The sequence below is a fragment of the Manis javanica genome, chromosome 9, assembly GCF_040802235.1.
Source record: "Manis javanica isolate MJ-LG chromosome 9, MJ_LKY, whole genome shotgun sequence".
In the NCBI taxonomy this organism is placed as follows: Eukaryota; Metazoa; Chordata; class Mammalia; order Pholidota; family Manidae; genus Manis; species Manis javanica.
Window position 1 is genome coordinate 108,094,868 of NC_133164.1, and position 14,800 is coordinate 108,109,667.

At 37.1% G+C, this 14,800-nt stretch overlaps 1 protein-coding gene across 11 annotated transcripts in view; it reads right to left on the bottom strand.

Moving 5' to 3' along the window:
• TCF4 (transcription factor 4) overlaps positions 1 to 14,800 on the bottom strand; it is a 333,674-nt gene that overhangs the window by 168,850 nt on the left and 150,024 nt on the right. For all 11 annotated transcript variants that reach the window (XM_017657168.3, XM_017657163.3, XM_017657164.3 and 8 more), the window contains one exon: positions 316 to 380. In XM_017657168.3, the coding sequence (XP_017512657.1) occupies positions 316 to 380 (65 nt within the window). The remainder of the gene's footprint in view (positions 1 to 315; positions 381 to 14,800) is intronic.

Below are 14,800 nucleotides of genomic sequence, written 5' to 3' on the forward strand. Positions count from 1 at the left end.
TGCAAATAAACTCTTTTGATAGAAGCACTTTAACCGGCATCGCTGGTTTGCAAACAGTGCCAGGGATACCGGCTGATGGAGTGAAAAATAAAAACAAGCCAGTGAATGTAGTTCTGATCCGGCAGGGATTGAAAGCTGAGGTGACTATTATTCCCAAGCTCTGTGTTATTTCATTACTTTCTAAAAGAGAGAGGCATCGGCAGACATTCACTGCATCTTCGTGGCACAGTCTAAAATGCATAATCTAATTTACAAAACAAACTTGTTTACCAGGTTAATTCTCTCAACCCTTCCCCAAGTGAGATTCTCACTTACCTGGTGGCAACCCTGTAAGTTTGATTCTCTCCCATAAGATGAGTATGAGCCCCTTTCTGTCTTACCTGCCAAGAGAAACAACAAAAAAGTGTAAATTGTGTTTTTCCTTTAAAAAAAAAGCTCCTCCAGGTAACAGACATCTACTTCTCTTCCCCGATGTTTACATACGTAAAGTAGGCACCACTGGCAATGTATGCAAGCAGGAGAGGGAATAACACTTCCTCACTCTGGCTATGATAAACTGGAAAAAAAATCCTTCATTCCTATTCTTAGCCAAACTGCTCCACACTTCCAAAAACTGTCATTCCAATGGCCTCCACTTTCTCTAACAAACAAATTGTCATTCCTTATTTTCACTTTCTTTCTCTCTCACAAAATTTAAACAATTTCATTTTTATTTACACAGCAGGCAAATTATCTATGTAATGACCCTAGCCTAGTAATTCCCATTGATTATATTGACACTTAATGGTGAGGCCAAAGTTAATCAATCAAGGCTCTCCAGATGGTGAATATAGCAAAGAAACTATTCAAAATTCTGGGTTTCCCTCTCTCTCCTTAAAATCCCCTCTCCTAGGAGTGCACCCCATCATGATCAGGAGGAGGACAGACTTTACTTTTGGGAGAAAGGGCTTTGAAAAACTGACCACTCTGAACCCAAGTTCAGATTCCGCCAATAGACCTAGCAGAACAAGAAATAATGGAACATCAGTGTCTTTTTCCAATTCTAACAGGCCAATTTTTATCTATACACTGCTCTACAGAGATGGATAGAGCCTCAGATGCTATTTGGCCACATCTAAGGATAAAATCAAGGCTACTCATTTTTTTTAAGTATGTTTAGCCTTAATAATCAGCAAGGAAGACAATGAAACCACATTACAAGAGATCTAAGCAGAATTTAGTGAGTGACATATGAAGAGTTGTCACAGAAAACTGCTCCATATGTGGACATTAAAAAGAAAAGGTCTAGTGATACAGCCAAGTGCTGAGAACACAAACCTCACCCCTCCCAAGACTAAAGGATACCTCTTTCTTTAAGACTAGAGTTAGAGACACATTGTACTTTACACTCAGGACTACACTTTTCTTTTTTCCCATGGAAAAACTCAAAACTAGTATTTTGAGAGGCTGAGCAGATATCCTTCTAAGGTTTACAATCCCCAGTTTTCCCCTCTCAAGTTAACGTAACTGTTAAAAATGACATTAGTTCTTTTTTATCTTTAGTTCAATGACAATGCTATTAAGACTATGCCTTTCTGCATGACACAAAGAATGCACCTTTCATAAATCTTATAGCTAGTCAGAAGCATACCTCATATCTAAGTCACTACATATATAAAATGGAAGATGATTTTTGAAGAAAGCCAAACCTGAGTCTTAAAATTAACCCTCTCTTCCCATTCACTTTTCTACTGACTTCACTGAATTGGAAACTTGGGAACACACTCCCTTTGCCCCATTTCTCATATTGTGTTCAGTGCAAGTAGAAAAATCAATGCCCACATCAGTTTCAAATGCAATGAAACAGGATACCATCTTACATACTGCCAGTCTGGGAAATCTAAGAGAATAATTTTCAATGTATAAGGATTTTACAATAAAGAAAAGATGTGTTTACCTGTTTCAGAAATGCAAATGGTCATACAGACATATTTACTCTTCTCTGTCAAATATAAGCTCCTTTATACTCTTTAATTTTTCTTTATAAATATTACTAACAGAAATAACTCAACCTTTATGAGCTATGAGATAAAGTATGTCCTTCCTTAAGCCCTTGCATCTAAAAAGCTTCAATACAACCACCACCTAATACACTTGGACATGCTGTTTACTTGTTTAACAACTCGCCAGGCAGGTAGGTAGGTAGGTAGACAGACAGATAGAAAGACAGATAAAGTTGAATTCACTCTGACTTCCTAGGAAATTGAACATCTAGTATCCTATTTTGATTATTTCCAAAAATTGGATTGTAACATTTTGAAGGAAGAAAAGCTATCTTTTTCTTTTCTCTGTAAGAATTTCTGAAGCTATTCCTTATAGAATTTCACCACCTGGAATTATTTCCCAGCTTGACTCCAAAATAGAGACCTGGAGAGACGAATTTTCCTGCTAGGATTTGTCTGAGTTCATATATCTACATAAAGTTGGGCAATTCTTCTCATTATTCTAAAGCTAGAAGGTCAGTGCAAATAGTATGGACTAGAGAAAGAGAGAGAGAATATATAAATGAGAATAAATGGGACAGAGAGGAGAGAAATAAGGAGAAGGAGAGTGGAATGGAAAGAGCAAGACGGTAGAAAGGGAGACAAGGGGGAGGGAGTGATGAGAAGAATATGAATTCATGCCGCACAGAATCCCCAAAGTACTCTTGGCTACATGGACCCAGCATTCTTTACTATCATATCAGATACAGACTGCTTAATCTTAATTTTGCTTGTTAAAAAATATTTATCCAGATACAAAAATAAACCCTCTGCAAATTACAAGTTGTCAGGGTTAAAAATCTACTCCTGTTTGTGTGGGGGAGGATAAGAGACCAGCATAGACATGAATCATTCTCAGTAATTTGAGTGTTTCCATGACATCAATGGGCACCCGTCCAGGACTCTGTCGAAGTCTGCGAGGTACCAAAGAGGCAGTGCAGCCAGCAGGAGGCTGGGAGGTGCACTTTTTTTTTTTTTAAGGGATTATGCTCCTTGTAAAGATTTCATCTGTAGCATCCCCTTTTGCCATCAAATAGATCGCTCCAGAGACCATGAGGGAACACATTTCATTCTGATAGTGTAAGCCTTTAACTTTATTACATCTTTTTGTTCCCAAATTCAACTATAAATCTGCCCTCAGAACCCAAACCCCTGTTTGGGAGCAAGATAATCAGGGCATGCACCTTCTCAAACATATTCTATCTATCCCCATCATTTTCTAATGACAAAAAGCAGCCATTTTACAAAGACACCTCAGTTTCTAGGGAAAAAATACACATCTTTTGTGTAAACTGTCCATTAAAAATTAGCTATGGTCTTGATGTTGATTTTCTGCTTAAAAATCACTGGAACATTTGCTTCAGATAATAAAATTTTCAAGAGCGCTGATAACATGTTTAAGTAGGATTCTTCAGTAACTATCTGTGCTCCTGAACACAAAAGCTCCCTAATATCTGCATTTACTCTACGTCAGGCATGGGTCTGCGTCCCTTCCACCAACTGGCCAGCGCAGAGAGCTTCTTTCCTCTTTCCTCCATCCTTCCACACCCACCTCCCCCCATCCCCACAACCACAACAGAGCTTTGAAAGAGCTAACGATTCTATTTTTCCAATATTTAAAAGAGATAGCAGTGATGAACAAACCCAGCGCGTTCACTGCGGAATTTTCGAGCCAACCCTCCAGTGCTAGAATGCGACAGCCGCTGCGGATATTTTTTGGCACAAAGACAATGGTGGCAGTGCCAAGCCCCATGGCTAAAACTACTCAAAAGAGGCATAAGGGTAGCATTAATCGCTCAAGTCTTTTACTGCATGGAGTACTGTTGTCCATATTTTAGAAACTAAAAGTACCCGTTAGTAACATTTGTTGTATGCCCATAAAGGGGGGGGGGGGGGGGGGGCATTCTGAAATATATACCAGAAACCAATCTTGTCAGACATTTGATTCATTTTTATACCTAAAAGGACCAAATGTTAAATTTTGCTGCTGGTGACGATTTGCTGTGCATGAAACGAATGATATGACCTAATGGAGCATGCTGAGGGCTGAATGAAAGCTACGGAAAGGATTTCATAAACTGAGTCGACATATTGGCTAAACAACTTCCTCCTGCAAAAATGATGTATGCAAGGAACATGTAATACTATGTCACAATTTTTTAAGTTTAGCAAAAAAAAAAACCAAAAAACAAAAAACTGCTGTAAATGAGCAGACACAACATCCGTCAATCAACCCTTCTAGAGACAAAGACATCAACACACGGCCCCTTCTCTAGAACAAGTCGGCATCAGCAGTGAGCAAACAATCCAGAAGTCAACACGTGTTTTGTCCAAATTGAACCCATCAGCTGCTAAGACCTATATTTAAATTTGATTATTAAAAATGGCACCAAATTGAAAATCAACAAAGGATTCACTTGCTTCTTCTGTTGCTCTTGAAAAACTAGTGCAAGCAGAAAATATAAGCCACTTCCAAATAACTTAAAGGCCAATATTTTTGCTGATCTATTCAATAATCCTTTATCTTGATGCCCCAAGAAAGATAAGGGAAAATGTTTACTATCTGCGGGCAGGATGGTTAACAACTGTCTGTATACTTCCAAATGTGATACTTTTATATTTTTATATGATTTTCCATTTTGACTTCTAATTTTTCTTCCAATCTATCTGTGGCATCTGATTATAAGGGAATGCCAAGGGAACTGGATGTGAATGAAAATATTACATGAAGGCAAAAAATGATCTCATAAATCCATTGATTGACAGGGACACATCTAAGTATCACCTTTGGCAGATTCCTACATCTGGACAGTTCTAATCTATATGGAAAGAATGAGAGACAGACAAGAACAACTGATTAATAATATGATTTCTGGGGATAAACTGTGACACGGAAGATCCCACTGGTGGCTGACCAGTAGGGTAACAACAAGGTTGTGTTTGGTTTCTAGCCTCATTCTTAAAAGGCCACTTTTAGAACTATATATAAATGGTAGGTCTTTCACCTATCGATGAAAAAGATGTACCCATACAGCAAACTGTATCATCCCATGAAAAGCCTTAATGAAAAATTATCTCATGCTGCAGGACAATTCCAAGCAAGGCAGTTTCACTGTTAATCCTCATTCTGGGAACTGAAGAATGAGCCTTTTGTTCCCCAGCATCAGACTAGGGAACTCATCAGAACCAGGGTCAAATCAGAATAAATCTCTGTCCCCAGCCACACCCCTTCCCTGCTTGCCCTATTAGTTCTTCTATATATGAAAAGACAGTTTCATTAAACAATGACCTGAATTTTTAGTGGTTCTGAAAATATACATGAGGTTATTATTTACCAGCCTTTAATCTTTTCCTTGCCTGCCTTTTCCTTCTTGCCCAAGTAAGAATAGCTCAGTCCTTGTCCTATATTAACTATTATGCAAAGAGCTTATGCAGGCTTATTTATTCCATCTGCACAACAATCCTATGGGGTAGGTACTACAAACACCGTTTTATAGATGAGGAAACTGAGATACAGAAAATTGCCCAAGGTCGCACAGGCAGTAAACAGTAAAGCCAGGATTCAAATCCTGGCAGTTTGATTCCAAAGGCTGAGTATTCTCTGTTGATGGTATTTAAATTCTTGGGGGGCATGGGGGGGAAGAATCTATAAATAAGCGAGAAGCCCAATACTGAAGATTCAAATCCCAGAGCTCATAACACTCATGAATTTGATATGAAATTAATGAAAGTGTCTTATAGGTGGTGATAATTTACATTCACATGATTTTATTCCTAAAACGTCTCTAGGTACTTTATAGCTGTGCAAATGATGTACATCAGTACCTGTGATGTACAATAAACTGCAACCATCTCTAGGTTAAAGTGAAGAAACCAATTCACAAAAACATGGCAGCAAACTGCATTCTACACATTCCCTACATGAAGAATGCATCTTAGTATTAAAGTGCACAGAGAAGAGTGAAAGTAATAATACAATCATTATTATAATATAGGACAACACAGCACTGCTCACAAATGTAGCCTATGTAACAGGAATTCCACAACAGGTTCCAAAAAACAAAAAGGAGACTAATTAAAAGGCCTAACAAATGTTACAAGCTTTCCATACCCCTCCCCAGAAATATACATTGAAAGCTAGCATGCTAAAGCCTCTGAGAAGTCCTGCAGTGAAGACATTCGAGTTCAGTATAACCTTTCCCAAACTTACTTGAATACACATATCTGCCCCTTTTTTATTTTATTTTACTTTATTTTTGGTATATTAATACAAGTCCTGAAGAACTTTAGGGAACTACTGTTAGAAAAAAAACACTAAAAATGTGTTGGGTTAATGTATGTTTGCAGTTTTCTATCAATAAACAATGTAAGTTTGAAAGCCAAATTTTATTTTATTCTAATTGATCTAAAAACATTTTTTACTTTTTGTGATGTTTCTGTGCAGATACACCTTTGCTGTTTTGATTAGCTGCTAAATGTTAATCATCCCCAACCTTAGCTGGGAGGTGAAAGTCTGGGTTTGCAAGAAATCAGAAGGTTATGTTATTCTGATTTCTCAAATTCAGAAAAGAGCATTGATTCTGTGCTATAGAATGTTACTATACCAGGACAACTTTGTCCACAGGCATTAAAAAATCCAAACTTAACAAATTTCATGTGAAAAGGATTAGAACTCAATTCCAGCAAATAAACTAGTGATTGCACAACCTAGAAAAATTTTCCCCTCCATCTCTTCTTAAATGGAGAATAGAAAAATAAGCAGAGGAAGTCATGGTAGGGCACATAATTTGTAGCAAAGGATAAAGGGAAATAGGTAGCTACCCATTTTCCCAGAAAAGGCTAGCATTAGTCCTCTCTTTCACTGATGTTCGTAAGTCATAAAAATAGAATACTCAGTAATGATATATAGCTCTGATCCTGGAAAATTATGAGTTTTGGCTGCATTTCATCACTGATTCACCTCATCTCGTCTAGACACTATGCTGCCTTCAAAACAGTGGGTGTACTGAAATTCCAGATATGCTGAGTGTCTTGAGGCATCACTAAAATTCTTCATTTTGAGGGATCATTCTTGGTTCAGAATCTATATTTAATTCTCCTTAAGCCACCATTCACATTTGTCAAACACTATATAGTATGCAATGTAATTTAGCTTACAGGTTTCAAACAATACACCCTAAGAACTCCTTAGATGGGCAATTTAACCCCTATGTTTATAGATGAGATCACTAAAATTAAAAAGGGTAACTGACTTGTATGAGTAGAACAGGTTATGTAAATATGAAGAGATAAAACCAGAAAATAAACTTCCAGTTCCAGAGCCAAAGCCCCTTTTGACAATATGCCACCTCTTTGTGGAGTATTCCAGATGTATTATCAGTATCGGTTGTGGGAACAAATATTATTTTACCTGTTTTCTTCTCACTGTGTAACACAACCATGCCCTCAAATAATTTTAACCTGATTCTTATTAGGCCAAAGAGGAGTTCTCAAGTCTTTTGATGGATGAGAAGGTTCGAACTGATACAACATTTTGAGTGACGATCCTCTGTACACCAAAAAATTACCGATGCAAAATATAAGTATTGCCTCTGATTATTTCACTTGCCCTAGACAACAACAGCCAAAGTAATACCCCACTTGGTGTCACGCTTAGAAGAAGTACACACATTATCAAATTAAAGCACGTGAGTTTTGTGCTTTATTTTCCAAATGCAAGAAAATCTTTCATTGAAAATGACACTGATTCCACAGAGTGTGCAATTAATCAACGTAATCACAGGAATAACTTAGCTGTTTGGGGAGGTGTGTCAAATAACTCTTTAAGGCCACTGAAGTGCCACTTGAGGCACTAGTGTAATGGTTTTCTGAATCATCACTTTGTACAAGGGTTCCCGAGAGACCGGAAGGACCAAGGGCAACCCCGAAATCACTCCACTTACCTCTAAGGAGTAACTTACCACTGGCTTTATGAGACTAAGATGACAATAGTTCTGTCTGCCTTATTTTATATTTTTATCGCAGTCTGTGTCTATGATGACTGGGTATGACCCAAGGTAATGAAGGACTTGTGTGACCTCTGAAGAAACTACATATTTGAAAGATTATTTTTTATTTGAAGAAAGATAATAGCTTTCATAAAAGGTGGAAAAAGGTCAATTTTGCAATGTATACTAAAGCAAGCAGAAATAAAAGATTTTCTCTATATTCTTCGAAGGGAAGCAAGACACAGGATGCACTTGGTAGAAAGCAATCCTTCAGCATTCAATTCTATGGCTAAGAGACTTTGCTGATCGTAACAATCATCAGTAAAACTTTTTCATAAAACAGATTCCTGGGTTTTCCACCTCACGGTTCTTGCAGTCAGTGGTGTAGGACCTGCCTTCCAGATTTTTTTTTAAATCAAATTCCACTAATTAGTCTAAGAAGCCAGGGTAAGAGCAACCTCATAGAGCAACAGGCACAGCTTTTAAGGTCACATTCGATGAACCTCCAACAAACCTAGTAACCTGGTGGTGAACAACAACAAGAACGATTACTCCTGGTCTAATCTATTTAAGGGGATTTTTTAAAAAGACAAAAATAATTGCCTCTGAGGCCCTTTCACAGTTACATTTTATGGGTTAGAGAAACCTTTTTCTGGCAGCATACTAGGCCTTTGAAATTATTCCACTAATAAAGACTGGTTGTTTAAAGGACACTTATCTCACATGACCAAGGAGGTCCCCTAATAAACAGCAGAATCCCAAGACACGAGAAGCCTGGAAGGGAAATGCTGCTCCTCCGCAGCCCCACTGGCCACCGCTCTGGAAGCGTCTCTTCCCCACTGATGCCAAAACAGAAGTCTCCCTTAGGCTCCAGGATCAAGTTCTAATGAACATTACTTGGCTGGTGAACCTACAAGTGCCCTTCCACCCATGTATTCTCCCTGTCTGTGCTCTACTGAAGGCATTACCCGTCCACACTGAGGGAGGCAATCTGGTTCTTTGATCCCTCCGGAGGAGATCTATGACATTCTGGCGTGATGCAGCAGAGACATCATATGAATAAGACTTTGTTGTCTGGCCAAATTTTTTTGGAATTTATCAGCAAATTTTAAGAAAAGCTGCAGCTCCATTTCATCACACAGATCACTTTAAGCCATAAATTATCTGCTACTCATTGAACTGAACTAAGACAGTTCTAATACTGTCTTACTAAAATTAAATGTAAAAAATAATAACGGACAACCTGAATAAAACACAGCCAAACGGAAAATGCAGGGAAAGGTCTGGCATTATGTTTGTTATAGTACCTCCATAGGAAAGTTACATATTTTAGCACCATGGCATGTAAGTGATGGACTCAGTTTTCAAGCTGAGCTTACAACTAACAAGAATATAACAATTATCATCTCTCAAAGAAACCACATGCAGCTGATGATACTCAAAATTGCACAGAAGTAAAGGAAATGGGAGCTTCATGAAGATGTTAAATACAGTTCATATGTGTGTATAAACACTTAGGTATTATACTTACACATACACACACGTATATAAGTAGCATTTTTAACCTGAGACAGAAGACAATCCAAGTGTCATTTATGTATGTATGTGTGATGTATTAGATGACCATTTCTTCAGCCTTAGCACTGAATTACAATTGGTCTATGTTCCCTAAGCATACACTACTGAGAAGTTGAGGGGAAATAGCTCAGAATTCAAAATACACTTTGGGACACCCACAGAGCACACAAGGAGAAAGACTGCTACCTCCTGAGCTTGTGCTGCAAGAGAACGGGCCCAGGGCACCAAACTTGGAGGTGAACAGGGCAAAACTACTCAGAGCCTGACTCCCCTGTGAGGGCAGTCACTGTTACAGGAAAGCAATGCTTCACAGACAGAATTACACAAGCCACTGAGTCCTACACCGTGATGTTTAAGAAAAACCTCCCTACGAATGAATTGATGAGCATGAAGTAAATCAAGAGGGGAAGGTAGGGGTCACAGGAAGGAAGAGGGGAGGCAGGGAAAAGATGATGGAGGAGGAGGGAAAGAAAGGAGGAGGGAGAAGGGGAGTAGTCAGAACTGTGACCTCATCCCATCAAAAACATGCAAGAGAAGGAAAAAGTACATGGAATAGATGGAACAGACAGCAATTTTCAGTTCTGAGACTTGCAAAAGCAATCACCTGAATAGTTGTGAGAGGTCCAAAGATGTGAGGCACGGAAATAAATAAGTATTTGTTTAGTGCCTGTGGACTACGTGTTGCTTTGAGTATGTCAACGATGGACATTATTCTCAAGAGTAAGAGTTTAGATGGCTGGAACACCAGGGAGAAAACCCAGGAATACACACCAGTAAGGGATGTAATGGAATAATTTGGGCACAGAAAGACAGCATCCAATACAACCTCATTGTGGTAACAGAGGGCAACATGAAAGACATGCATCTGAGATTCCATCAAAGACACTATTGTAACAGATTTGGTGGGAACTTGTTATTTCTTAGAATGCAGTTCACAGTTATTTGACAATGTTAAATAAATCAATAAAAACTGATGCTTATATAATTTATCAAAAACAATTTCTTTAAGGTAACTGAACCTGAAACTGGAAAAGCATAGATGATTCCCCTTTCCTAGCTCTAAGCTCTTTGGTCATTCCATATTTTAGGGAGCTGGCTTTGGGAGTTTTGATGGCATTTGCTTACAAATTAGAAAAGCTGGCCCTCTAAGACAAAAGAACTGCCCAGATCTAAATGACCCTCTCTGTGTAACAATTACCAAATTGATTCAATAAAGTCATTTCATTTCAGAGATAGGTAGAAATCACGTACACATGATTATTATAAAGAATTTGCTGGAAACTTGTCAACAGAAATCGTTGCTATTTTTAAGACCTATTCATTACAACAGGGCCCTGGTCTTCACTACCAGGATCCAAGAATATATTCATGCAAGCAGAGAGGCCAGGACACTCCTTCTGCGACTGGCTCTTGTATAAGTCAGTCCTGCCACCTGGGAATAAAGGCATTGTCAATGATTTGGTCCTTTGACATCTCACACTCCATAAATTAAATAAGCACCAAAAGAGGCAAAACAAAACCAAAAAATGTTCCACCAAAACTACCATTCTTGGTATCTGCCAGGGAAGACAGCTTAATTTAGTCTTTGAGGAAGCCAAAAAATTTAATTTATAAAATAATATGATATATGCTGCATATATAAAATGTATTAAAGATATGCACTCATTTTCTTTCACAAAGCAGATGAGAACTGCCAACCCTATTAGGAAGTTCTCTCCTGAGAATTACTCCCTACAAAGAGTCACATTTCAAAATTTCAATTATTTATCTTTTTTAAGTCCATCCCCAACTTAGACAACAGTTCTTGAGTATAACTATGCCAGGAGGAGCTACAAAAGTAACAAGTATACAATTAATGATACTATGAAATTAACCACTTAAAAACTCAAGAGTAGCATATACTTTACATGTTATTTGAACTATCAGGAGTCTATTTAGCAAAAGCAAACCAAAACAACAAGCAACAAACTTAATTTTGAACTAAAACAAATTATATCTGTCACTCTCAGTATTAATCTACACCTTTATAATCACTGGAAATACATGATTAGTTGTGTAAAAGTGCCCAAACGAAACAAACAAAAAAACAAAAAATACTCCCCAATCGTGAAAAGTAAATTAGGAACCCCACGAACAGTTGGTTCCAGTCTGGGCAGCCAGCAGAGGGCGCACATGCCCCAACAAGAGCAGGTTCTGACCAGGCACCACCCAAACTCATTTAGAACTAAGCTTGATCAAAATTTGAATTGGTGGGGGTCATCCTATCAGTGCCATTAAGAAAGAAAATGTGCTCAGTTTAGAAGAGTAAGAAATACACACTATTAAATACCAACTTCAACAGAGACTTCTTAGCTGCTTCACGGACAGTTCATTAAAAAGAAAATCTTTGTATAGAAGTGAGGTTATATCGGTTTTCAAGGCCACTGTAGTTTTCACTGATCTATATTAAGAAATACCTGTAATATATGAGTTTGGAGAAATAAATTAAACACTAAATTTATAACCCATAAACACTCAATTTTAGTGAGTGTATTAAATCTCTTTGCAAACAGAGTTTCTTTTAGTGTGTTTCCATGTACCAAATAGAAGTCTATCAATTTTTGTAACCGTAGAGCAACCACATACGAATCATTTTATGGTTAAATTGAGATATATAAGTTATTTATTTTTACACTTGTTTGTACTTGATTATTTGTAAGTTGCCTATTCTGGTCTTTGTATTATAATATTTGTTTTGGAGTTACAATAGGGTTACAATAGTTACTTCAAGAGTACCTCGCAGCTATGCATGTATAAGTACATATAATAAGGAACTTAAAAGAATATTCTTTTAAGAAAGTTTTCCTATAAATGCAAAAGTCACAAACTCCTCCTGGAGCTTTCTAAGCTTATGGTTTCAGAAATAGTTACCACAACTAGAAAAGAAAAAAAAAAAGAATTACCTCATGAAAGCATCAAATTAAAATAAACTTAAAGTACTGTAGTTTTTTACATTTACAGATAAAAATGAAATAATCCATAGGATGCTTGATCTCTCATTTCAAATAGATTTAAATAAACAGAAGGTTTAGTTAAGTTGCAAGATGGAAAGCTTGGTAGGAATAATTAGCTGCCAGTTGTCCATCCACCTAAATGACCATTTCAACCTCACCTCTACTCATCAAACAAAAACAACAAAGTCACATAACATCTCTATCAGGTAATTTATTTAAAGCATTCTCGGTAGATTTTAGAGTTGAATTTAATTTACAGCATTTATAAACCAGGTGGCTTAGGTTACATGGAGGTCACAATAATAATACTTATTCTTCAGGCCAGTGTGGCTACACCATTTTTGCATAAGTTCAAATGATGATGTTTTATTATTCCTAAGCACTCAATTCTGAAATGTTTGCACAATCTGTTAAGTTCCAGGCAAATTTAAATGATTTTGACATGCAGCCTGCTAAGGCCAGTGACGGAGATAATGCCTCTTTACGTGGGTAAAATTTTGTGGCATATAGGTCACTCTCTTAAGGGGAATCAACTGTTTGTCTCTTCTTTGCATTTCCACCACAATCCTTCATCCTGCAGCCTGGAGCTGAGAGTGAAATGCAAGAAAGGAGCTGAGTGCTCAAAGCAAAAATCTGCTTCCAGGACAATCCATTATATCTGACAAGTTAAATGTTCCATGGTAGGCCATATGGCACCAGAGCAGGCCCGACGATGGAAGAGGGGAACTCAGCAAATGCATCACAATTAAGGAGTTTGGCTACAGACTTTACTTTGAATTACTTAATTTTTTTCATTAAATTTTAAATGCTGTCCCCCTGCCCTCAATTTTTAACTGGATTCCTTGCGACAATTTTTAAAGAAGTTCCACAATTACTTTTTCATCTCATGGCTTAGGTCACTGTGGCTACTGAAATCTGAAAGTTAAGGTACACATGGCCATTTTATCAAATGCACTTTCACAGAGGAGGACCTGTAGCCTCATTTAAAATTTTTCAAGACAAATAATATGTAGAACCTATCTGTTCACTAGATTAGAATATGCAGATGAAACTGGTCATTAGATCGAGACATTTAAATGAAATTGATAGACCATTAAATGAAACCAGTTTCCATTCTTAAACCTAAAATATCTTAAAAGCTGTACAGTCATAACAGGCATTTTTGTTTCTTCTGTGGCTTGCATATGATTTACCAAATGAATGAATTAACTGAGGACTACACCTCCTTGAATTTAGCTCCTCCCAGAATGCCACCAAAAGGAACTCTTTATACTCCTGCTCAAGCCATGTCCCAGAGACAAGTCCTTTAAGCTTCTAAGACGTGGGTTCAACCTGGGTCATCTATAACAAAGCTGAGTTTTGTTGGAGACAATGTAATGTAAATTATATTTGCACTAAAACCAAGGTATGCATTTACTTCTTTAAGGGAGAGGAAATGAAATTAATAAGATGACCAAAATAGTATAATTATATCCTGGTATATACCATTACGCCATTCTATTAAATAAATTAAGTAAATATTCTTATGTCTCCTGAAGAATTCTCAGGAAAAAGAACTGGATCTGTAATAAAAACTGAAAAAGCATCCTATAGAAGTGTTCAAACTCATCTCGTCCAGTATCAAAGGGCAGTATCAATACCCTCAATTATTGGGGATGACACATTCCTGAGCAAATATATGAGTACACATGTGTAAATACTATATATATATATATATATATATATATGTATATATACAATTATAATGGGTAGTTTTTCTAAACAATAATGATTATCATTTAGGTAGTCACATTGGTTTACAAACATGAAATTCATAATGATTAAAACATGTATGCATCTTTCCAAAAGAGTAGACACTAAGACTCATTTCCCTAAACTATTTTCACTCTCCATTTCTCCAGAGGGTCACTATTTCTCTCAAATGTACTTGCTTCTGCCTTAATTAAGAATAACATTATTTCAAAGAGCATATCCAGATACTTTGTAAAAAAAAATGGGTCATTTTGCTTCATATTTAAAATTATGAACACAGTTTCTAGTGGTCCTAAAGTGACACTTTGTTAATCATCTAATGTAATTTTTTATTTGTATCTCATTTTTAAATATGAGACAATTTAGTAAATTGTGAAGATGGTATGTGGGTTAGGAATTGGTCATTTGTATTAAAAATCGACTGTTATAGCTCTGCATATTTTATCAAGTACTTTCACAGACACGCTCT